The 22,193-nt window shown below is 61.7% G+C and overlaps 3 protein-coding genes across 6 annotated transcripts; 2 read left to right on the forward strand and 1 right to left on the reverse strand.

Annotated features, from left to right (window-relative positions):
- Positions 1-16: 16 nt before the first annotated feature.
- Positions 17-7,189, reverse strand: STX3 (syntaxin 3). 2 transcript variants are annotated; one of them, XM_079308317.1, is made up of 11 exons: positions 6,772-7,189; positions 5,324-5,401; positions 5,145-5,244; positions 4,976-5,050; positions 4,795-4,862; positions 3,975-4,083; positions 3,727-3,800; positions 3,506-3,640; positions 2,803-2,913; positions 711-811; positions 17-528 (listed from the first exon to the last, which is right to left on the reverse strand). In XM_079308317.1, exons 1-10 carry the CDS (start codon positions 6,799-6,801, stop codon positions 734-736), a joined length of 858 nt encoding a protein of 285 aa, XP_079164443.1. In that variant the 5' UTR covers positions 6,802-7,189; the 3' UTR covers positions 17-528; positions 711-733. The 2 variants fall into 2 exon arrangements, with proteins under 2 accessions (XP_079164443.1, XP_079164442.1); XM_079308316.1 differs by lacking the exons at positions 17-528; positions 711-811 and adding exons at positions 1,508-1,713; positions 2,222-2,329 and having other exon boundaries at positions 6,772-7,186.
- Positions 7,190-7,797: 608 nt separating this feature from the next.
- PATL1 (PAT1 homolog 1, processing body mRNA decay factor) lies at positions 7,798-15,571 on the forward strand (the record flags this gene model as incomplete). 3 transcript variants are annotated; one of them, XM_079308649.1, is made up of 19 exons in its annotated part: positions 7,798-7,927; positions 8,395-8,506; positions 8,590-8,801; positions 8,880-8,957; positions 9,528-9,722; positions 9,810-9,911; positions 10,082-10,171; positions 10,307-10,518; positions 10,591-10,680; positions 10,810-10,993; positions 12,026-12,149; positions 12,238-12,335; positions 12,418-12,477; positions 12,585-12,733; positions 13,057-13,216; positions 13,386-13,535; positions 13,920-14,011; positions 14,150-14,299; positions 14,479-15,571. In XM_079308649.1, the coding sequence occupies exons 1-19, from the start codon at positions 7,913-7,915 to the stop codon at positions 14,498-14,500; spliced, it is 2,295 nt and encodes a 764-aa protein (XP_079164775.1). In that variant the 5' UTR covers positions 7,798-7,912. The 3 variants fall into 3 exon arrangements, with proteins under 3 accessions (XP_079164775.1, XP_079164776.1, XP_079164777.1); XM_079308650.1 differs by having other exon boundaries at positions 8,883-8,957; XM_079308651.1 differs by lacking the exon at positions 14,479-15,571 and having other exon boundaries at positions 14,150-14,303.
- Positions 15,572-15,909: 338 nt separating this feature from the next.
- OSBP (oxysterol binding protein) lies at positions 15,910-21,746 on the forward strand. Its single transcript, XM_079308648.1, has 14 exons — positions 15,910-16,263; positions 17,179-17,387; positions 18,001-18,248; positions 18,324-18,522; positions 18,804-18,909; positions 18,989-19,043; positions 19,144-19,275; positions 19,353-19,598; positions 19,679-19,799; positions 19,882-19,985; positions 20,075-20,170; positions 20,252-20,433; positions 20,518-20,738; positions 20,814-21,746. The coding sequence occupies exons 1-14, from the start codon at positions 15,956-15,958 to the stop codon at positions 20,954-20,956; spliced, it is 2,370 nt and encodes a 789-aa protein (XP_079164774.1). The 5' UTR covers positions 15,910-15,955; the 3' UTR covers positions 20,957-21,746.
- Positions 21,747-22,193: the final 447 nt, after the last annotated feature.

Here is a 22,193-nt window from a genome sequence, read left to right on the forward strand (position 1 = left end):
GGTCAGGGTTTGGGATCTTTATGCCAAGGTGGGGGTTGGAACTGGAAATAGGGAGCTGGGGGATAAACGGATCGGGGTTTGAAGCACGTGGCTCTCTATCCTGAAGTGGATTTCAGAACTGGGAGAATCCTGAGGGATCCATGGGTCAGATTAGAGCCAGGAGGCAGAGTGTGGGTGAGCTCTTTATTGAGGAGGAAGGCTCCAGCATGGGTGGCTGCACATCCAAGGAGCTCCAAGCACAGGAAGAGGCTCCTCAGAGCCCTGTATCCCCTCCCCCGAGAGGGACACGGCCCCTCCGGCCGCTCCGTGCGCCGAGGAGGGGCTGCTGGTCACAGCGGCCACCGACTGTCACCCGAGTGGAGGAGGAGCGGGAGGAGCTTGGCGCTGGGAGGGGAGCAGGGAGTGCTGTGGGCGGGCTCCACTCCTCCAGGAACACGTGGGATGTCCTCGGGGCTCCGGGAAGCAGGGCTTGGCCGGGGTCTCTCCAATGGATCATCCGGGCAGGGGGGCAGGAGGGGGAAAGGCCACCTGTGACCGGGAGGAAGAGGAGGTGACACTCAGGAAGGGGACGTGGCTTCCAGTGCTGCCACCATCCCCCTCCCTCCCCAGCGTGGCAGCCTGGGGACATTCTGGGTGAATCCAAACCCGCTCCCTGGGATTGGGGGGTTACCAGGGACCCCTTGTGCCACCCCCAGCCCTGTCCTTGTCACCTGTAGGGCAGCGGGTGGGGGCCTCAGGCAAAGATGCTCGCGATGCTGGATGCCAGGATGATGACGAGGATGATGCAGCACACCATGATCAAGATCTTCTTCTGCTCGGGGGGACAGGGAGTGTGAGGCAGGGACACAGCTGGGGAGGGGGACAGGGACAGGGAATGGGCTGGGGAGTGAGACAGAGGATAAGGATGGGACTGGGGAGGGGGACAACAAGGACAGGGGCTGGGGAAGGGACAGGAAAGGTGACAGGGCCGGTGTGAGCTGGTTCTGTGTAGCACAGGGAGGTGACAGTGCCAGCGTGCCCTGGGACAGGTGACCAAGCACTGTGACTTACCCAAAAACTTGGGGGGGGGGCAGTCCGGAAGGGCCCGGGATTTGGGAGTGTCCCCAGCCCCGCGCTTCCCCCTCGTGTCCTACAGCACCGGGAAACGGGGCCGGTCCAGCCCCCAAATCCCCGGACACCGAGAGCCGAGCCGGTGGCTTCGGGTGCTCCCGGTGCCAGCACCGAGAGGAGGCGCAGGGCAGGATCAGCGGAATTTTATTACAACGGGAGTTAAATATCCGTGATCGACACATCCTCCCGCCCCGACATCGAAGCCAAGAGGGGACAGGCACCCCGACAGCTCCATCTGTCACAACACGGTGACAACAAACCACGCTGGTGCCACCAAACCCCTTGTCCTGTCCGTATCCCCGCCCTCATTCCACCGGGATGCCCGCGCGGGTGAGCGTCCAGCCCCGGGATTTGTGTCCTTGTCACCCCGCGCTGGGGCTGAGGCAGCAGTGAGTCCTGTCCCCTTCCGTGGAGACATGAGGGACAGATCCCAGGGAGCGGCAGGACGGGCGGGAAAGGCAGCGGTGCTGGAGCCCGCGGGGGTAACCGGGACACGGAGGGCTGGGAGCAGCAGGTCCGGGAGGAGCAGGGAGAGGAGGGGTCCAGGATCAGTGCCGGGGAGGATCCCGCCGGGAGTGACATCGCTGGGATGGTCGGGAGCGTCTGGACGAGGGAAAAGGGAGCTGGAGGCGCCGGGTGGGAAGGGGATGGGGACTGCAGCAGGAAGGAGAGAGCGGGGATGGCAGAGATGGATGTGGGGAAGAGACAAAATCCAGAGCCTGGAGCAACGCGGATCCCCGAGAAATGCAGACCCTCGAGCAACACAGACCCTCAAGCACTGCAAACCCCAAAAAATGCAGACCCCAAACAGCACAGACCCCTGAGCACGAGACCCCCTGACCATCACAGATGCCTGAGCACTGCAGATCCCAAAAAAACAGACTCCAGAGCACCACAGGCCCCCAAACATTGCAGACCCCAAACACTGCAGCCCCTCAAAGAACGCCCCCAGCACCGCAGACCTGAGATCCCCAAACCCAGAATCCTGCACCCCCAGCCCCGTAACAGTCCCAAATCCCAAAGCACTAGAGCCCCCAAGCAGGAGGTGACATTGGGATCCCCCAGGGCTCTGTGTCCCCTCAGTGGGGGTCCCCTGCCCCCCAGCACTTACAGACTCCCGCCCCAGGGGCTATTTCATGTTCAGCCCCACCGAGAGTCCAATGATCAGGGCAACTGTCCCCAGCAAGAGCACGGCCACTGCCACCAAAATCAGCAGCTTCTGGGAGAACAGGGGCAAGTCGGGGGTGGTGACACCTGTCCTGTGTGGGGAGGACAAGGGGACACCGAGGGGCCCTGATGAGTCAGAGGTGCTGCAGAGCCCTGGGCATGGGGCAGGAGGGGCTGAGTCCTCACCAGCTCATCACACCAGAGGGTGGGAGGGGGCTCAGGGGTGGCAGTGAGACAGAGGGGGACAGAGCTCCCATGGAATCACTGGGGACAGGTGGGAGTTATTTGGGTCACCTGGGGGATATGAGGGGTGGCTGAAGGGGACAGGAGGTGACTGAAGAAAATAAAGGGATTTCAGGGCTGCTGGAGGATACGGGGAGGTTCTGGGAACACTGTAAGGTGTGAAGGCACAATGAGGACCAGAGGGGGATTCTAGGATGCTGGGGGCTACAAAGGGGACATCGGGGGCTACAGAGGGGACACTGGGGCTATGGAGGGGACGTGGGGACTGTTGGTCTGCCTCACCCTCCTGGCCTCACTTTGGTACTTCACAGCCTTTTTAGTGTCGGCCACGGCCCGTTCCACGAATCCGACGGACTGGTCCATGTTGTTCTCTATGCGGTCAATCATGGCTCCCTAGGGAGCACCCAGGGGACACAGAGAGAGGGGGGGACACTGAGAGCACCCCAGGGTGCTGGCACCCACCCACCTGGCATGTCTGGCCCTGGAACCAGATCATCTCCATGCTCTGCTCCGTGTGCTCAGCTCCGCGTTATCCATCAGCCCACCCTGGGGGAGAAGGGACAGGGTTGGTGGGGACACGGTGACACAGCCCCACAGCACGTGGCACACCCACACATGCAGGTACTCACCCATCCCTGGGACACATGGCGGCTCCTCGCGTGGCATGGGGGGACAGAGAGGGGCTGAGAGAGGGGACAGCACCACCACAGGGGGGGACACACTCCTGCGTCCCCTCCAGGCCACCATGGGCTGGTGGGTGGCTCCATGGGAACACGTACAGTGGTCACTATCCCAGCCCATATCACTCCATGCCTGGATCCCCCTGTGCAGGTCCCTGTGACCCCACACTCGGGTCCCTGCTTGTCCGTGGTCACCCTTTGCTCAGGTCCCCAGATGTAAGTCCCTGCTCATCCCTGTGACCCCGTACCCAGGTCCCTGCTTGTCCCTGCCTGTCCCCATGCCGGGTCCCTGCACGTGCCCGTACCTGATTCTCCACCAGCATGGCGATGTCCACGAACATGTCGTGGAGCTCCTTGATGCTGCTCTCCAGGCGCACGATGTCCTTGTGCCGCCCCTCGATCTCGCTCAGAGCCTGCTTCGAGATCTGCGAGTCCATGATCTGCGGGGACAGGACAGTGTCAGCGGGGAGGCCCGGCCCTGTCACACACCCCCTGTCCCCTGTCGTCCCCTTGTGTCAGGGCTCACCCCCGAGGTGAAGATGGAGGGGTTCCCACTCTCCAGCATCTCCTCCAGCTCCTCGTCCGTGGTGTTCTTGCCGGCTGCGGGCACGTGGGGAGGGGTGAGAACAGGCCCCGCCCAGTTTGGGGTAAGGCACTTATCCAAACTTGGTCAAATGGGAGGGGTCTGTGTTTGTGGGCTCCTCCCACTTTGGGAAAGAGGTGGGGTTTGGTGCCCAGGCCACACCCACCCCACCCTGGGGCTCGGTCACGCACTGATTTCCAGCTGGCGCTGGATCCGGCCCTTGCTCCGCTCCCGGAAATCCACCTGCGCCTCGTTGTACTTGGTCATGACGTCCACGAACTTGCGGGACAGGACCGAGTGCTGGGGACAGGGAAAGGGACATGAGGATGGGGATGAGACAGGGACTTTGGGATCGGGACACCCCAGGGCATGGTGTGACCCCATGGTCACACCCCATGGTGTGACCCCTATCCATGAACTTGCGGGACAGGACTGAGTGCTGGGGACAGGGACAGGGACATGAGGATGGGGATGAGACAGGGACTTTGGGATGGGGACACCCCAGGGCATGGTGTGACCCCAGGGAACTCGACCTGGGGACGGGGACATGGAGCACCTTGGGCATGGCATATCCCCATGGGCCATTTTCACAGGGGACAGGGACATGGAACATCCCAGGCATGGCAAACCCCCACGGGCCATTTTCACAGGGGACAGGAGCGAGGACAGAGGTGTGACACTGCCCAGGGAACAAGATAAGGTGTTGGGGATGGGGACAGGAAGTCAGATCAGTGACACTCTGAGCATGGCATGATCCTGATCCCAGGATGGACAGGGCAATATGCTGGGAGTGGGGACAGTGCCATTAAACCCAGGGGACCTTGGATGTAGCATGTCCCAGCACAGGGCGACAGAACAGAGTGTTGGGGACAAGGCAGAGGAACACAATGCCTGGGATCACAGGGTGCTGCTGGGGATGGAGCTGGGACACTTGGGGACTCCTGGACATGCCACATCCCCAGCCTATGGGGGACAGAGTGGGACCTGGGGACACCGTGGACCAGAGCTCACCTGGGACTTGCGTATCCGGAGGTCAGCGGAGGATCGTGCCTCGTCCTGCTCAATGTTCCTCTCCATACCTGGAGAGAGACAGAACCCATCAGAAACCTTCCCCATTGCCAGCCCCCATGATCCCAGAGGCCCAGGGGGACAGGGACACCGGTGACACGGCGGTGGGGACAGGGCCACTCACTCTTCAGCTTGTTACGGACACTGTTGGCCATTTTCTTGATCTCTGCTGTCAACTGCTCCAGGTCATCTTTGGTCTCTGTGGGATCATGGCTGTGAGCCACCATGGGAATGCCCCCAGGGAGGGTCCCCATGACCAGGGGAGGCTGTGGGGACACTGTGACAGCACTCACTCTGCTCTGGGATGGGGGCTGAGAGGATTATGCTGTAGAGCTTCTTGGCTTCCTCCACATTCTCTGAGATCTTGTCGATGTTCTGCCGGGTCTCCTCAATCTGGGCACGCCCGGGAGGATTTTGGGGGGCTTAGGAGGCAGCCCTACGCCCCCCAGCCCCGCTCCCAGCCCTCCCTCACCTCTGAGAAGAACTCATCCATGAACGCCGTGTTGTCCACGGCGATCTCCAGTTCCTCCTCGTCATCTGCATCCTGCTTCTGTTGGGACACAGCGCTCAGGGGGGACCCCCTGCCCGGTCAGAGCCTCCCAGGCCCCCCCCAGGGCTGACAGGGACACGGGGGGGAGTAGCCATGGGGATGTGGTGGCACAGGGGGGAACATCTGCAGCGGGGAAGAGCCGGGGGGGCCGAGCCCAGCTCACATCTGGCCACACGTGGCTGGGAATTAAGGGATTGCTGGGCTTGGCCAGAAGGAGGGAACAGGGACAGCGATGGGATGGGACAGGGTTTGTGTCCCAAACCGTGGTCCCACAGCAGGTCTGGGGCAGTGCTGGGGGGCAGGAAGGTGGCTGGTGCCCCTCACCCTGGTGTCATGCCCAGGCCCCCACCTATGTGCTCCTAAATCCAGGCCTTTCCAAAACTCAGTCTCAGCCCTTCTGTCTCCCTTCTGCCCCTCAGCTCCACCAGCACCCCGGGGGTGTTGTTGGGGTGTTGTGGAGAGGGGGATGGACCCCAGACTGGGACCCCCACCCCCCTCCTCCTTCTGCCAGAGTAAAAATAAAATTAATCCCTTCACTCCCTCCTGAGGGCTTTATCTGATGGCTCCATAATCCCGGTAAATCCCTGCCAAGCCTCCCTGCCACGGCCAGGGGCCCGGCCGCGAGTTGGGGGCCTGCTGGGACCCCCAGGATCCGTGGGGAGAGATGCTGGGGAGCAGGGGGAGCCCCAAAGGATTGGGGGGAACTGGGGCCCCACGGGGGAGCAGGAAAAGGGAGAAGGAAGTGGCGCTGGTGGCGGGAAGCTGGGGAAGTGTGGGGTGCAGAATGGGGTACGGGCACTCCAAACCCACGGCCATCCCGCGTGGGATGGGCTCCCCTCACAGGCCAGGTGGGGGCTGGTGTCCCCCCATTGCACCCCACGGCGTGGGGGGACAGGACTCGACAAGGGGGGGGTCACGTCACTCAAAACACCCACTGTCCCCCCCCAAACCGCACGGGGATGACCCCCCCCAGTCCTTCCCACCCGATAACCCCGTGTCCCCCATCTGCCGTGGGGTGACCCCCGCGACATCCCCACGCGCAGCGGGGTGGGGTCTCCGTGCCATCCATCCCGCTGTGTCCCGCCCACCATGGATTGGGGTGTCCCCAAGATCCCAGTCCACCATGAGATGGGGTCTGAGCTCCCCCCATCCCTGTGACGCCCCCACGCACCGTGGGATGGCATTTCGGTGACATCCACCCCGCGACATCCCCATCTTCCACCGACTTGGTTTTTGGGGTCCCCTCTCCCCGTGATGCTCCCGCCCACCATGGGGTGGGGTCTCGGGGACCCCCATCCCGGTGTCACCCTTTTCCTGAGGGACGCCTTGGCAGTGTCCCCTGTCCCCTCCCCACGCCGGGGGTCCCTCACCGCCTTGAGCTGCTCCAGCCGGTCCTTCATGGTGCCCCCAAAGGCCGGGGGGGCGCGGGGGGGTTCCCGTCCTCGCCCACCGCAGGGATGGGGGATGTCACCCTCGGTCCTCGCCGCTCGGCCAGGCCTCCTACATCCAGGCGAGGTGGCGGGTGGCCCTGTCCCCTGTGCCTGTCCCCAAGCCCGGGGCTGTCCCTGCGCTAATCCCCAGTGACGGGCACAAGGAAGGCGCCGAGGGGAGGGACGAGGTGGAGCCGCCCCTTCACCTGGGACACCCGGGGACACCGGACCCGCTAAAGGCGGCAGCTGGGGGTGACCCTGGGCACCCCGGGAGGTGACAGAGGTGACAGAGGGAGGACGTGGGTGTGGAGGCGATGAGGAATCTGATACCCCACGGGGGTCACACGATGAGGACGTGTCACCCCCCTGCCACGTGTGGCTGCGGCGGGAGGACGGCTGGGGACAGGAGCACAGCTGGGGGGGACACGGCTGTGGATGTGGAACACAGCTGGGGATATGGCTGAGTCAGGGGACACGACTCGGGGTGACAAAGCTGTGGATAGGGGTCACATCTGGGAACACAGCTGGGGGCGGGATGCAATTATGGGTTCAGGACACAGCTGGGAGGACACGGCTGGAGACGGGACCTGAGCAGGCACAGGGGACAGCTTGAGGGCATGGCTGCAATTAGGGGACACAACTGAGGGTCGTGGCTGGGGACAGAGTTCATGGGTGCGGAGACACGGCTGGGCACAGGGGACACGGGTGGGGGACATGACTGTGGATGGGACACAGCTGGGGACAGGGCTGGGCGGGCACTGCTGGGACTATGGATGGGGTGACATTGGCTATGGATGGGGTGACACTGGGGGGCACGACTGCGGGCGGGGGACACGCGGATGTCACCGCTGTCCGCGGGGAAAAAAGGGACGCTGCCCCTTTAAGAAACACATGCGAGTGGGCGTGGTCTCTATTGGGCGTGGTCAGTGAAAGCCCCGCCCATCGCCCGCCGGCGGGCGGGGCGTGGGGCGCTGGCGGAGGATGACGTCATGCGGCTGCGCCCGTGGCGGCGCATGCGCGGCGGGGCCCGGGGCCTGGTCGGGCGGCGCGGAGCCTGCGGGCGGGGGACGCCGGCGCCGCCATGTTCCGGTACCCGGTGAGCGGGGAGGGGCCGGGGAGGGGCCGGGCGGGGGCCAGGGCGGGCGGAGCCCCGCGGGGCCTGCGGGAGAACCGCGCCGGGACGGCACAGGGGCGGTGCAACGGAGTGGGGGGGGTATAACGGGCTGGGGCGGGGGAGGTGTAATGAGCTGGGGAGGGCGGTCACTGAGGGGCTGGGAGGGGGCTCCAGGGGGGCAGAGGGAGTCTGGGGGTCACTGGATTCCTCTAACGGGCTGGGGGAGCGTATAACGGGAGGGGTCACCCTCTAGGTCTGGAGGGGTCATTGGGGAGATATAACGGGTTGGGAGAGTCACTGCATCGGAATAACGGGTCGGGGGATTTCCAGGGGTGGATAACAGTGCTGGGGGAGGAACCGTTGGTTGAGGGGGTGGTTGTATAGGTATAATGGGCTGAGGGACCAGCGGGGAGGTACAGTGGAGCTGACCCTATTCCCGGCTGTCCCAGTCCCTGGAGGACTGCCCACTGGACGAGGATGAAGATGCCTTCCAGGCCCTGGGGGAGGAGGATGAAGATATCGACCAGTTCAACGATGATACCTTCGGGGCCGGGGCCGTCGGTGAGACCCTGAGTGCCACCCCCAGACCCCCCTGAGCCCACGGATCCCCCGGCCCGCATCCCTCACCCTGTTCCCCTTGGCAGATGATGACTGGCAGGAGGCCCACGAGCGGCTGGCGGAGCTGGAGGACAAGGCCGGGCTGAGCCGGGAGCCGGACGGGCCCGTTGGGAATGACGGGGACGTTCTGGGCGATCCCGAGGACGCGCTGGCCGAGCGGCTCACGCGCCTCGTCATCGACAGCGAGCTGGAGGACCCGGCCATCATGCAGGCCGTGCACACCAGGGATCCCCCGCAGGTGGGAACGGGCTGGGAGGTGCAGGGGATGTGGGGATGGATCCCACAACGCCCTCCTGACTCTGCTCGTGCTCTGCAGCAGCCTGGGGGGCTGAATTCCAGCATCTGGGACAGCTCGGCCATGCTGCGGCGGATCCGGGGGCCGCTCCTCGCTCAGGTAGGTGCTGGGGACGGGGGGCTCTGCCCTGGTCCCAAATCCCTGTGGCAGCCAGCTGGATAGGATAAACTGTTCTTGGGATAGCAGAGTGCCCCACTTCCCTTTGGCTGCATCTGTGGATTGTGGGGGACCCTCATAGCTGTCACCCTCTGTCCCCCCGCAGACCCTGGAGGGCTGGGATGGCGGATTTTTGCCGGGCTGGGATGGCTGGTGATGTCTGAGGGATTTCAGGGCTCGCGGCAGGATTTGGGAATGTTGATGCCTGGAGGCAGAGGATTTTTGTGTTGTTGTGGTTTCATTAAGAGTCAGGCTTTGAAGTGCTGCGTGTCCAACCCTCTCCCAACCCTCTCCTGGCTCTGCCGGGCTGGGAGGTGACCCAGAATTCCCACCCCACGCCCTGTTATCCCAAATGGAATGCTCTTGGCAGTCACGTGTGCTCCAGCTTCACCTGAAGATGCCAGGGAATCGCAGTGGGATGTGGAGAGCTGGCAGGAGGTAGAGGGGACACTGAGCCTCCTCCCTGTCCCAGGCTATGACTCCAGGGGCGTGTCCTTCCCATTCCTTTGGCAGGACATGCCGTCGGTGTCCGTGCTGGATTATGCCCTGCCCCAGAGGCCTCCGCAGGCTCGGGATGAGGAGCGGGATCCATCGGAGCGGGCGCTGCCCCGGCGCTCCTCGTCCCCCATCATTGGGAGCCCCCCAGTCCGGGCTGTTCCCATCGGCACCCCCCCCAAACAGGCCGCCATCCCGAACTTCAACCAGCAGGTACCTCCTCGCTTCCCAGCTTCCCACTGCTCCCAAGGGCGCAAGCCACTACCGGGGGGAGTGACTGTGCCACTTGCCTCCTCCCAGATCCTGTGTCCCAAGCCTGTCCACATCCGAGCTACCATGCAGCAGCGTTATCCCACTCCCTATGGAGAGAGGATGTCCCCCAACCAGCTCTGCAATGTTCCGGTATCCAGCTTGCTCTCTTCCTTTTTGGGGATTGATAACCAGCTCCCTCAAAACCTCCCTGTGTTCCTGTGGCTCATCCCCACCCCATGGAGCCTGCCCTTCCTGGGATTTGTCCTGTCTGCCAGTTGTGGTGTCTGACTTGGGGTCCGTTTTCCCAACTCTTTCCCCAGAATTCCTCCCTCCTGGGCCACCCGTTCCCCCACAGCGTCTCTCCCGTTCTCACACACCTGCAGAGAGCCCAGCTGCTCGGAGGAGCCCAGGTAAAGCTCCTTCCTGTGCTTTATCCCACCATTCTCTCTGCGTGGCCCCGGGACTTGGCTCTCCATGGCTCTTGCTGGCCATCCCAGTTCCTTTTCCCACCTGGCTGACTCCAGCTGTCCTCTCTGCTCCTCTAGGCCGGCCGAATGTCCCCCAGCCAGTTTGCCCGGGTGTCGGGGCTGGTGGGGAGCCCGCTGCCCTCCGTGAATCCCAAGCTGCTGCAGGGCAGAGTTGGGCAGATGATGTCCCCGGCCGGAGGGTTCCGTGCCTTTTTCGGGGCTCCCCCCGCCCCGCCCCCCTCGCAGCTGCCGCACCCTCCGGGCCCCGGATCCCACCTGCAGAACCTGAGGTGGGTGCTGTCCCTGTCCCAGCATCCCGCCCGCTCCCCGCGCCCGTGGCTGACGATTCCCGCTCTCCCCAGGCCGCAGCCTCAGATGTTCCGGCCGGACACGACCCATCTGCACCCGCAGCACCGCCGGCTCCTGCACCAGCGGCAGCAGCAGAACCGCAAGTGAGTGCGGGGGCAGCAACGGGGCCACGCGGCGCGGAGACGCGTCCTGCTTCCAGGGTCACCTGTCCCCCCTCTCTGTCCCTTCCTGTAGCTCCGGTGTGCTCACGGGTGCCCTTCTTCTCCTGCCAGCCAGCACCGGAGCCTCAACGGCTCTGGGGGGGACCGAGGGGGCCACCGGAGCAGCCATCAGGAGCAGATCCGTAAGGATCCCTATGCCAACCTCATGTTGCAGCGGGAAAAGGACTGGGTGTCCAAGATCCAGATGATGCAGCTGCAGAGCACTGATCCCTACCTGGATGATTATTATTATCAGGTACTCGGGAGCAGGCTCTTCCCCCTGTCTGTTAAATGTTGGGTGGGACTGGGATGTCAGTCCAGAGAGAGATGCAGTGGATTGTTTTCCTCTGTGGAAGAGGAAGATGGAGGGACAGGTTGAGATCAGCATCCCTGGAAAGAGCTTACTCCTACTTGGGTGTGATTTCCAGGAGTGAGGAGATAGATGTTGGAGTGTACTGGTTTCATGTGTCTAAAATAATAGGAGAGCAACTCTCCATCAGAAGTGGGACAAAGCCAGGTTAAAATCCCTGGAATGAGACAAGGGAGATGCTAAATGGAAAACTTCAGAGAGATCTCTGAGCACGGAAAATGTGATTTTGGTCTGACTGGGAATGGTGGTGGCGAACCCTGTGGGAATCCAAGCAGCAGAGCAGGTGGATAGGTGTTGTGTTCTGGGGATTCAGCTACCACAGATATGGAGAGATTGCTCCTGCTTTTTTCCAGTTCGGGAATGGGGAATATCAGACAGTGCTGGGAAAAGCCAGACTTAAAGCAAGTGAAGCAAGGTGGTGGCTGAGGGACTGCTTGAGTGTCCCCAGGGAGAGAGGGAAATGTCTGGGATGGACATCAGGAGGCTGAATGGGGTGGGAGAGCTATGTCCGCTGGGCCCACCCTCTCCCAAGCTGGCAGAGTTTTTTTGGAATCTGTGGGTGAGCTGGTCCCAGTAGAGAAGAGGAACTGGTGCAGGATGTGAGTCAGCAAAGCTCTGCCGTTGTGAAACCAGGTGGATGGTTTGGAGAGGCCCCAGCATGGTGACAGTGGAGGTAGACAGGCTAACTGGGATGTGCTGGAAGGACTGGGAACCCCACAAGGAGAGCAGATTTGTCATTGTCCTCTGAGAAAGGGCTGAGGAGGAGACTCAATCTCTGTCAACCTGAGGGATAGTACAGGAGGATGGACTCAGGTGTGGCTTAAATGATGATGTTGAGAAGATGATGGAGCTCAGGAGAGGAAGATGGCCAATGGTTTTTTGGGAGAAGGCTCTCAACATTTCCTCTCCCTGCCTCAGAATTACTTCCAGAAGCTGGAGAAGTTAGCAGCCACCGAGGAAGTGCATGGTGATGGTCCCAAGAAGGAGCGCACTAAACTCATCACCCCTCAGGTGGCCAAGCTGGAACACACCTACAAGCCAGGTAAAGCCCTCCAGCAGCCCCAGGGCTCCTTTCATCCAGGGGTTGAGGGGGCTCATCCCTCAGCTTCCCTGCTCCCTCCTTCCTGCAGTGCAGTTTGAGGGCTCGCTGGGAAAACTCACCGTCTCCAGTGTCAACAACCCCCGAAAGATGATCGACGCCGTGGTGACATCCCGCAGCGAGGATGACGTGAGTTCTTGCCCTTTCTCCCTTCCAACACGGCCCTGTGGCTGCTTCCCACAGCCCTGATTCCCTCCTCCCTCCCTGGCAGGAGACGAAGGAGAAGCAGGTCCGGGATAAGAGGCGACAGACCCTCGTCACCATTGAGAAGGTGAGTTTAACGGGGATTGTCCTGACCCTCAGAGGTCTGTGGTGGGATAAAAAGTGGGCCAGCCCAACCCATTCCATGATTCCCTGAGTGATCCATGCTTCCTGCAGACGTACAGCCTCCTCCTGGACGTGGAGGACTACGAGCGCCGCTACCTCCTGAGCCTGGAAGGGGAGCGGCCAGCCCTGATGGGAGAGAGGAAGCAGAAGATCTGTGACATGTATGACAATCTGAGGGGAAAAGCACCTGGGCAGGACAGGTGAGTGATATTTGGGAGCTCCAGCACTCTGGGACCACTGAATGAAACCATTTTCCTTGGATCTGCCTGACTCTTGCAGGGGGCTGAAGTAACCTTTTTTTAGCCATTTTGTCCTCACTGTGGTTGCAAAGTCACAACTTCCATCCTCTCCCAACTGGCGGTGCTGAGGATTAGGGATGTCATTCCTGTGTAGTTTTTCCCTCCTCAGGGATGTTTCTTGAGGCAGGGGTGGGTTTTCCACCTGGTGCTGGGGCAGATCCAGCCATGGGATAACCCTGGGATGCTCCCAGGTGAGGGTTGACGCCTTTGTCCCTCCCTCTCAGGCCGAGTGATGACCACTTCATGCAGATCATGTGCATCCGTAAAGGAAAGCGCCTGGTGGCTCGGATCCTTCCCTTCCTGGCTCCAGAGCAAGCGGCCGATGTGCTCATGGCCACGGCCAGGAACCTGCCCTTCCTCATCAAGAAGGATGCTCAGGATGAGGTGAGGTTCCAGAGGCTGGGAGGGCACCATGTGTCTTCAGGATAGCTATTCCTGCCTTTCCTGGGAGGGTGCCAGAGGATTGGAGGGGCTTTGTGGGAGAAGCTGTTTGCAATTCCAGCCAGGCACAGGGAAGTGTGGGGAGCTCACAACTGTGTTCTTTTATCCACAGGTGCTTCCCTGCCTCTTGAGGCCCTTTTCCCACGTCCTCTACCACCTTCCCTTGGGAACAGTCACCAGCCTTGTGCAGCAGCTCACCAACCTACCTCAGAGCGCCTCCGCTCCCACCAACCTGCACCTCACTGCTGTGCTCCAAAACAAGGTGCTCCTTATCCCCACCCCTTCCCAGCCTTGGGGATCACCCCAGCAGCACTCTCAGCACAGCACCTGTTCCCCTCGCTGATTAACGAGGGTGTCTGGCACGTTAATTAACCATCTGAGGTGGACCTGAGCTCTGCTTCAGCCTGGCAGCAGCTTCTGGGTCCATCCCAGTGCACTCCATGCTCCAGTCCTGGAATTTGCAGTGGGAATGTTGCCCCAATAAGTCCCACCTGGGCTGGGAGTGGTTTGTGGTCTTTTCCTCCTCCTCCTGCAAAGGCATCCAGGGATCTTCCTGCCTGTGCCAGCATTCCAGGAGGGTTGAGAAGTGTTGGGGATTCTCCTGAGGAATGGTTGGAGGTGACGGATCCCCTCCCTATCCCCACAGTTCGGTCTGTCCCTGCTGTACCTGGTCCTGAGCCGAGGGGAGGAATTGCAGAGCTCGGACACGAACGCAGAGCTGATGCAGGACAACCAATGGTGAGTCGCTGTCCCTGGCTGGGATGCTCGTGCCTGGAATGTCACCACATTCCCAGCCCCTTAGGGAAGAAAAGGCAGCCTCCAGGCTCCCAGAACCCCCACAGCTCTCACTGCTCCCTTCTCCTGTTTTTCTGGCAGGACGGAGCTGATGCTGATGGCGACCCGGGAGCTCCTGCGGATCCCTCAGGGAGCCTTGGCAAAGCCTGTGTCCATCCCCTCCAACCTGATCTCCCTCTTCTCTCGCTACGTTGACCAGCAGAAGCTGAACCTGCTGGAGACAAAATTGCAGTGAGTACCAGCCCTCTTTTCCCATTGGAATGTGGCCTTGTCCCACCAGGGGAATGGGAGAAAGGGGAAACCAGAGGTGGAGGTGCTGCTGGAGAAGGATTGGAGTGGGGAAAAGCAGCTTGGGGAGAGGGGAATCACTGCCTCACTCTCATCTTGCTGCTGTTGTTCCCTGGTTCCAGCTTAGTGCAGGGGATCCGGTAGATCTCCGTGGCTCCTTGCCACCACCAGAATGTTCCAGAGGAAGGATGGAAGGATGGAAGGATGGATGGAAGGCACACGGTTCACCCCACGCCTCCCCCAACACCCAGCCTGGCACATGGGACACATCTGCCCCCCAATACCTGGATCAGCAGGAAGAGGAGGATGTTTGGCTGCTCCCCGCTTCCTCAAAAAGTGCTGCCTTTCTCTGCTGCTCCCAATTTCCCCCTCTGCACCCCCAAAAACTGCTGCTTCCCCCCCAAACACACAGACACAGACACACACAGACACACACACACACTACTGAGGATCCCATGTAGCAGGGAGCCTCTTGCTCCACGTCCATGGCCAGGAATTCCCCAATGCTCCTTCTCCAGCCCTTCCCACATGCACTGAGCTCTGCTTCCTGCCCTTCCCCACACTGCACACACCTGTTTCACACACTCACCTCGTCTTCCCAAAATTCTTCTCTCTCCCCTGGGCTCAGCCCCAGCAGCTCTGGGGTGGGGGGGCACAGCCAGGTCTCTGTCCCCTCTGGATTGGATTGAATCCGGGTGGATTCAGCTGTGCTGCTTCTCGGGAAGGTGGCGGTGGTGGTTGGGGGATAATTTTACCTTTTTTTTTTTTTTTTTTTTTTTTTTTTTTTTTTTTTTTTTCCCCTTCGAAAAAAACCCCAAGATTTGCACATATAGGGATTTTACAACTTGGAATTCCTCCTGGCATTAACCAGCCTGCCCCCTCCGCTGCTCCCAGCTCTTTCACAGTCCTTTTCCTCTGACAGATCAAACGGAAAGTTCATTTATTATTTTTATTATTTTATTTTATTGCTTTTTTTTTTTTTCCTTTTCTCCTGCTTTTTGATTGGGTTTTTTTCAGTTTTTTTTCTTTTTCCCCTTTTTCCCCCTTTTTTGCTTACTTTCTTAGTTTCATTTGTTTGCAGTTCTTTTTTTTTTTTGTTTGGATTTTTTTTTCCCCGTCCCTCCCACTTTTTGGTTCTGGTTAATGACAATAAAATTTCTAAATTTACATTTTTATAGGGTATTGTAAATAAAGATGAATTGTATACGGCTGCCAGCCTGGTCTCTCCTTCTCTGGCCCGAGCCGCCCCCTGCGCGGCCCCGCCTTGCCCCGCTCTGTCCCCCCGGGGATCTCGAACCCCGGGAGTACCTCCGTGGGCAGAGGGCAGGGGGCGTGGCCAGACCTCAGCCAATGGCAGCGCGCGTTGCGAGCAGCCCCGCCCCTCCGCCAATCGCTGGCGGGTGACTCACCGCTTGGCGTCAGCACGCGCGGCGCGCCGCTCCCCCGCCCATTGGCTCCCGCTTTGATTGACGGCCGAGGGGACCGCCCTTGACCAATCGGAACCCGCGAACCGCCCCGCCGGCGCCTTGGTCGCCAATGGGGCGCGGACGTGGGCGGGGCGAGTGACGGCGACGCGGCGGGGCGGTGGCGGCGGCGGCGATGGCGGAGCTGCGTGCGGCGGGCGCGGGGCCCGGCCCGGCCGCGCCCCCCGGGCCCGCAGCGCTGCCCGCGGCCCCCGGCGCGCCCCCGGCCCTGCCCTCACCGGCGGCGAGCATCGGGGCGGCACCGGCACCGACGGCGGCACCGGGGCCACCGACAGCGTCGGCGGGCGGAGGAAGCGGCGCGGGCGGCGGCGGGGCCGGTCCCGGCTCGGCCCGCGAGGGTTGGCTCTTCAAGTGGACCAACTACATCAAGGGATACCAGCGCCGCTGGTTCGTGCTCAGCAATGGGCTGCTCAGCTACTACCGGTACGCCCCGGGACCCGCCCCGCCGTCCCCCGGGCCCCCCGTGACCTTGGGCGGGGAGGGAAGCGGCGGGAGGGAAGCGAGTGTGGGCTCCGGGCACCGGGCAGGAAAGCGCTCGGTGCCCCGCTGCCAGCTGGGAGGGAGGGTGGCTGTCACCTCCCTGTCCCCTCAGTTGTCACCTCCGTGTCACGGGGGATGTCACCTCCCGGTCACCGGGACTGCTGTTGGCGGGGGGACGGGGTCGTTCGCTTGCTCCCCGCCGCCCCTCTGTGCCAGCAGGAGATGGGGGCGGCTGTCACACCCCTGTCCCCGTGGTTGTCACCTCTGCCCCAGGATTGTCACTCTTCTGTCCCCGTGGTTATTTGAGGGCGGGCGGGGGTCTGCAGCCCCCTCAGCTCCCGCAGCTCTCGGATCCCGCTGTCCCTCCCAGCCGCTCTTCCCTCTGGCCTCGTGCGTTGTCACCCGCGGGGACACCTGAGCCCGGCCCGGGGGGGTTCCTGTCCCTCAATTATTGAAGGGGAATCGGAGCCTTGGGCAGCTGCCGGCTCCGGTTACACCGCCGGCACCGGGGGGGGCACCGGGCTGGGGGTGTCCCGGCTGGATATTTCCTCTGTCACCCGGTGACGTGGAACGGGAGTGCCAGCCTGGCACGGCCTTGCTGGGACTTCACCCCCGTGCCAGGATCCGGGAAGCACCGGATCCATGAGGCTCCAGGATCCTGAGGCCATTCCTGGGGGTGTGGACTTATTCCCTCAAAACGATGTCCCCAGGCCTGGCCCCACTCCGGCGCCAGCACACCCTCCCTATTAATAGCCCTGGCTGCCGGGCAGGGAATGCCAAGCCCCCTGCACAGCCCCCCGAGGGCTCATCCCGGGGATCCCGGCCCTGTCCTTCCCTCACCACCGCCTTCCCGTGCAGATCCAAGGCGGAAATGGGCCACACGTGCCGCGGCACCATCAACCTGGCCACGGCCAACATCACCGTGGAGGATTCCTGCAATTTCATCATCTCCAACGGCGGAGCCCAGACCTACCACCTCAAGGCCAGCTCCGAGGTGGAGCGGCAGCGCTGGGTCACCGCCCTTGAGCTCGCCAAGGCCAAGGCTGTCAAGATGCTGGAGGAATCAGGTACGGAATTCCTGGATCCATGGGTGGCAGTGCCCTCAGGGTGAAATCCCAGTGCCCAGCAGTGTCCAGGGTAGGATCAGTGTCCTCAGAGTGAGATCCCAGTGCCACGCAGACCCCAAGCCAGGTTCACAGTGCTTGCAGGACTCAGGGCAGGATCCCACTACCCCACAGGACCCAGGGCAAGATATTAGTGTTCTACAGGATCCTAGCGTCCCCAGGGCAGAATCCCAGTGCTTCACAGGACTGAGGGCAGAATCCCAATGCCCAGAGAGAAGAATCCCAGCCCCACAGGGCACAGGATTCCAGTGCCCCCAAGCATGATCCCAGGACAAGATTAGTGTCCTTAGGGCAGGCTTCGAGTTCCTCACAAACCCAGTGCCCCAGGGCAGGATCCCAGTGCCTCATAAGACCTAAAACAATATCCCAGTGCCTCGGGCAGCATCCCAGCATCTCTAGCAAGAAGGTTTGGAAGAGGCTGGCTGTGTCCAGCCCAACAGCCTGGCATGCACAGAGTTGGACCATCAGTGTTTGGGAGCCCTCAGGGATTTGGGGACCCCCCCGTGCCCTTCCTGGCAGCCTCAATCCCACACTCCCCATCCCTTCCCACCCGCAGACGACTCCGGCGACGAGTCGGTGTCGCAGACGGACAAGACGGAGCTGCAGAACACCCTGCGGATTTTATCCAGCAAAGTGGAGGACCTGAGCACCTGCAACGACCTGATTGCCAAGCACGGCACAGCCCTGCAGCGCTCCCTCAGCGAGCTCGAGGCCCTGCGGCTCCCTCCGGACAGCACGGACAAGATCAAGCAGGTCAACGAGCGAGCCACGCTCTTCCGCATCACCTCCAATGCCATGATCAACGTGAGTCCCCAGCCTGAGCATTCCACCTCAGTGGGAAAAGCCCCCACTTCCATGCTGAGCACAGTTTCCCCACAGGCCTGCCGGGATTTCATGCTCCTGGCACAAACTCACGGGAAGAAGTGGCAGAAGTCGCTGCAGCAGGAGCGGGATCAGCGGATCCGGCTGGAGGAGACGCTGGAGCAGCTAGCCAAGCAGCACAACCACCTGGAAAGGGCTTTCCGGGGGGCCACGGTGCTCCCCGCCAGCACGTCCGGCAGTGGAGCCTCTGGCAAAGGTGGGGAGGGACTAGTGCTGTGTCCAGGTGTCTCCTGGTTGCTTTCTGGCATTTTCCAAGCCAGACTCTGCTGATCCCAAGGGATGTGTCTGTCCCGTCTCACCTGTGTAGCCAAGTGGTTCTGGCATCCACAGCAGGGTCCAAACTGGCTTCTCTGAGCCTTATCCTCTGACACCCTCAGAGCTGGGGTGGGGTGTGAGCCCCTTGGCTTGCTGATTGGTGACAGGGGGGCCTTCAGCAGGAAACTGGCGGTTTCTCACCAGCCCTGTCCCCTTTCCCAGATCTGTGCTGCCCTGCCAAAGGTGACCTGAGTGACGAGGACGATGACAACAATGAGTTCTTTGATGCCCCAGAGATCTTCCCCATGCCCGACATGATGGGCCACAAGTGAGTTTTGGGGGAGAGGGGAATCCCCTCACTGCTCTGCCCTGCTAGGGAATGTTCATCCCCTTTCCCTCCTTCCCAGGAGAACTGGGAGCAACATCAGTGGCACCAGCAGTGACATCAGCCTGGACGAGCAGGTGGGATGGGGGTTTATGGCTTGGGGATGCCCAAATTACCATGGAGGTGGTTTAGAGGGGATCACAGGGATATAACAGCCTTTGTCTCTCCTCTCCCTAGTACAAGCACCAGGTTGAGGACACCAAGAAGGAGAAGAGAACCCGCATTCCCTACAAACCCAACTACAGCCTCAACCTCTGGAGCATCATGAAGAACTGCATCGGGAAGGAGCTCTCCAAGATTCCCATGCCAGTGAGCACAGATGCAGCTGGCAGGTGGGCACGCAGCACCCCAGAACCCCCTTTTTTCTGACCCCTTCCCTCTTGCAGGTGAATTTCAACGAGCCGCTGTCCATGCTGCAGCGGCTGACGGAGGACCTGGAATACCACGAGCTCCTGGATCGGGCGGCGCGGTGCGAGAGCTCCCTGGAGCAGCTGTGCTACGTGGCCGCTTTCACCGTGTCCTCCTACTCCACCACCGTCTTCCGCACCAGCAAACCCTTCAACCCGCTCCTGGGGGAAACCTTCGAGCTGGATCGCCTGGAGGAGAGCGGATACCGCTCCCTCTGCGAGCAGGTGCGGCCAGCTCCTCTCTCCCAGCCTTTCCCAGGCCATCAGGATGGCCGGCACTGAGCTCTTCCCAATCCCATGTCCAGGTGAGCCACCACCCGCCGGCTGCCGCCCACCACGCCGACTCCAAGAACGGCTGGACGCTGCGTCAGGAAATCAAAATCACCAGCAAATTCCGAGGGAAATACCTCTCCATCATGCCACTGGGTGAGCGCCCCAGAAGTGTGTGGGATTTTTGGGACCGCCCAAGGTTCCAGGTGTGGTTCCCAGCACAGTCTCCCTCCCCCAGGTACCATCCATTGTGTCTTCCACTCCTCCGGCAACCACTACACGTGGAAAAAGGTGACAACCACCGTGCACAACATCATCGTGGGGAAGCTCTGGATAGACCAGGTGGGAAGGCATGGATGGGAGGTATATGGAAGCGTGGATCCCTGGGGAATGGGCCACGGGTAGGTCTGACTGTCCTCTCCCCTCCACAGTCAGGTGAGATCGAGATTGTCAACCACAAGACAGGGGACAAGTGCATCCTCAAGTTCGTCCCTTACAGCTACTTCTCCCGGGATGTGGCAAGGAAGGTAGGGACACGGAGCCATGGGACACCCAGGCTGCTCATGACTGCAGTGTGTCCTGATCCAGGCTGTCCCCTCTCCTGCCAGGTGACCGGGGAGGTGATGGACCCCTCGGGAAAGGTGCATTTTGTCCTGCTGGGTACGTGGGACGAGAAGATGGATTGCTACAAGGTCCAGCTGGGACCAGGGGACAACGGAGCCGAGGTGCGGCCACGAGCCCACGAGGCCGAGGACAGCCGGGTGCTGCTGTGGAAGCGGAACCCGCTCCCGTGAGTGGGGAGAAGGGGAATGAGGCAACTCTGGGAGCAGGGCTGTGGGGCTGGCACTGAGTCCCACTCCTTGCCGTGCCCTAGGAAGCACGCAGAGAACATGTACTACTTCTCGGAGCTGGCGCTGACCCTGAACGCGCCGGAGAACGGGACGGCCCCCACGGACAGCCGGTGGCGCCCGGACCAGCGCCTCATGGAGAACGGCAGGTGGGACGAGGCCAACGTGGAGAAGCAGCGGCTGGAGGAGAAACAGCGGCTCTCCCGCAAGCGCCGCGAGGCCGAGGCCGCCCGCGCCACCGAGGACGGTAAGGCAGGGCTGTCACACGGGGGTGTCACCCCTCGGGGTCCCCCGCCGGCCCTGACCCCGCTGTGCCCCCCAGGGACACCCTATGATCCCTACAAACCGCTGTGGTTCGAGCGGAAGAAGGACCCGGTGACCCAGGAGATGGCGCACGTCTACAAGGGGGGCTACTGGGAGAGCAAGGAGAAGCAGGACTGGAGCTTGTGCCCGGATATTTTTTGAGCCCAGCGAAGAGGAGGAGGAGGAGGAGCGGCAGGGGGGGAGGGATGAAGGCCAGGACCCCCCCCGTCCATCCGTCTGTCTTAACCGTGTGTCCCCGCGCCTCACCGTGAGTGCCGGCCGGGCTTTGCCTTAGCCCACCCAAATGACCTTGGGGAGCAGGAGCCAACACAGCCCCCCCCACCCCAAAATCCATGCTGGAGCAGGGGGGGGTCCATTTGCCCCACCCACCTCCTCGGCACCCTGCGGTGGGGGGCACAGCCACCCCTGGGGTGGGGGGCCCCGGGGAAGGCGCAGCGGGGCGAGCCCGAGGCTGGCCTTGGTCTCCCCCCTTCCCCTTTTATTCCCGTTCCCCTTCGTCCCAGGAGTTCGGGTGCTTTTGGGGTCCGGGGGGGGGCCAGACTCCCCCCCAGCCTGTTCTATAGGTGTATATTATATATATGTAGAGAGCAATCGAGGTTCCCTTCTCCCCCACAGCCCCCAAGCTGGGGAGTCCCCACCCTCCCCGGGGTGGCCCCCGCACCTGGGGACCCCCCATGAGGTGCCTTCCCTGTAGGTTTAGGGCAGGGGGAGGGCCTGGGTTTTGGGGGGAGGGTCTCTCTAGGGTGCAGTGGGACCCCTGCACCCCCAGACACTACAGGGGTGGGGAGATGCGCCATGGGGGGAGTCTCTGCACCCCCAAACCTGAAATTGGGGGCGTTTGATGCCTTTTTATTTTTTTTTTTTGGGTTGTTTTTTGTTTTTTTTTTTGTCTCCGGAAAAAGAACTAAATTAAAATCTGTGAATGCCCCAACCCTGTGCCTGCTCTGTGGGGTAGGGGGAGGGTGCAGCCCTTCTCTGCAACTGATTCTGGGGACCCCTACTCCTGTTGGGATCTGAGTGGCAGCACCCAAACAAGGACTTGACCCTATTCATGGAATTCTCCAGGAGCCACCGTGTCCACTGCCCAGGTTCTGCTGCCCTGTGACAGGTGGGGGGGATTGAGGGATGTCTCCTGTGTCCTCCTGTGTTTCCCACTGGATTTGGGGTGCTAAGGACACCCTGGGTGACCTTTTGGGGGGACCCTTGACCTCTTCCCAGGGACTCCTTTTGGCCAGGGGGTCACCTGGTCTGGGGGGAGCATGCACGGAGGGAAGGTCCTGGGACCCCCTGGGGTGGGGGATGTCCCAAGGGATCGTGGGGACGCCCTGCGAGTGACACAGGCTCCCGCCACGCCCTGCCGGTCCGATGGTACGCGGCC

Source organism: Erithacus rubecula (genome assembly GCF_903797595.1).
Source record: "Erithacus rubecula genome assembly, chromosome: 6".
NCBI lineage: Eukaryota > Metazoa > Chordata > Aves > Passeriformes > Muscicapidae > Erithacus > Erithacus rubecula.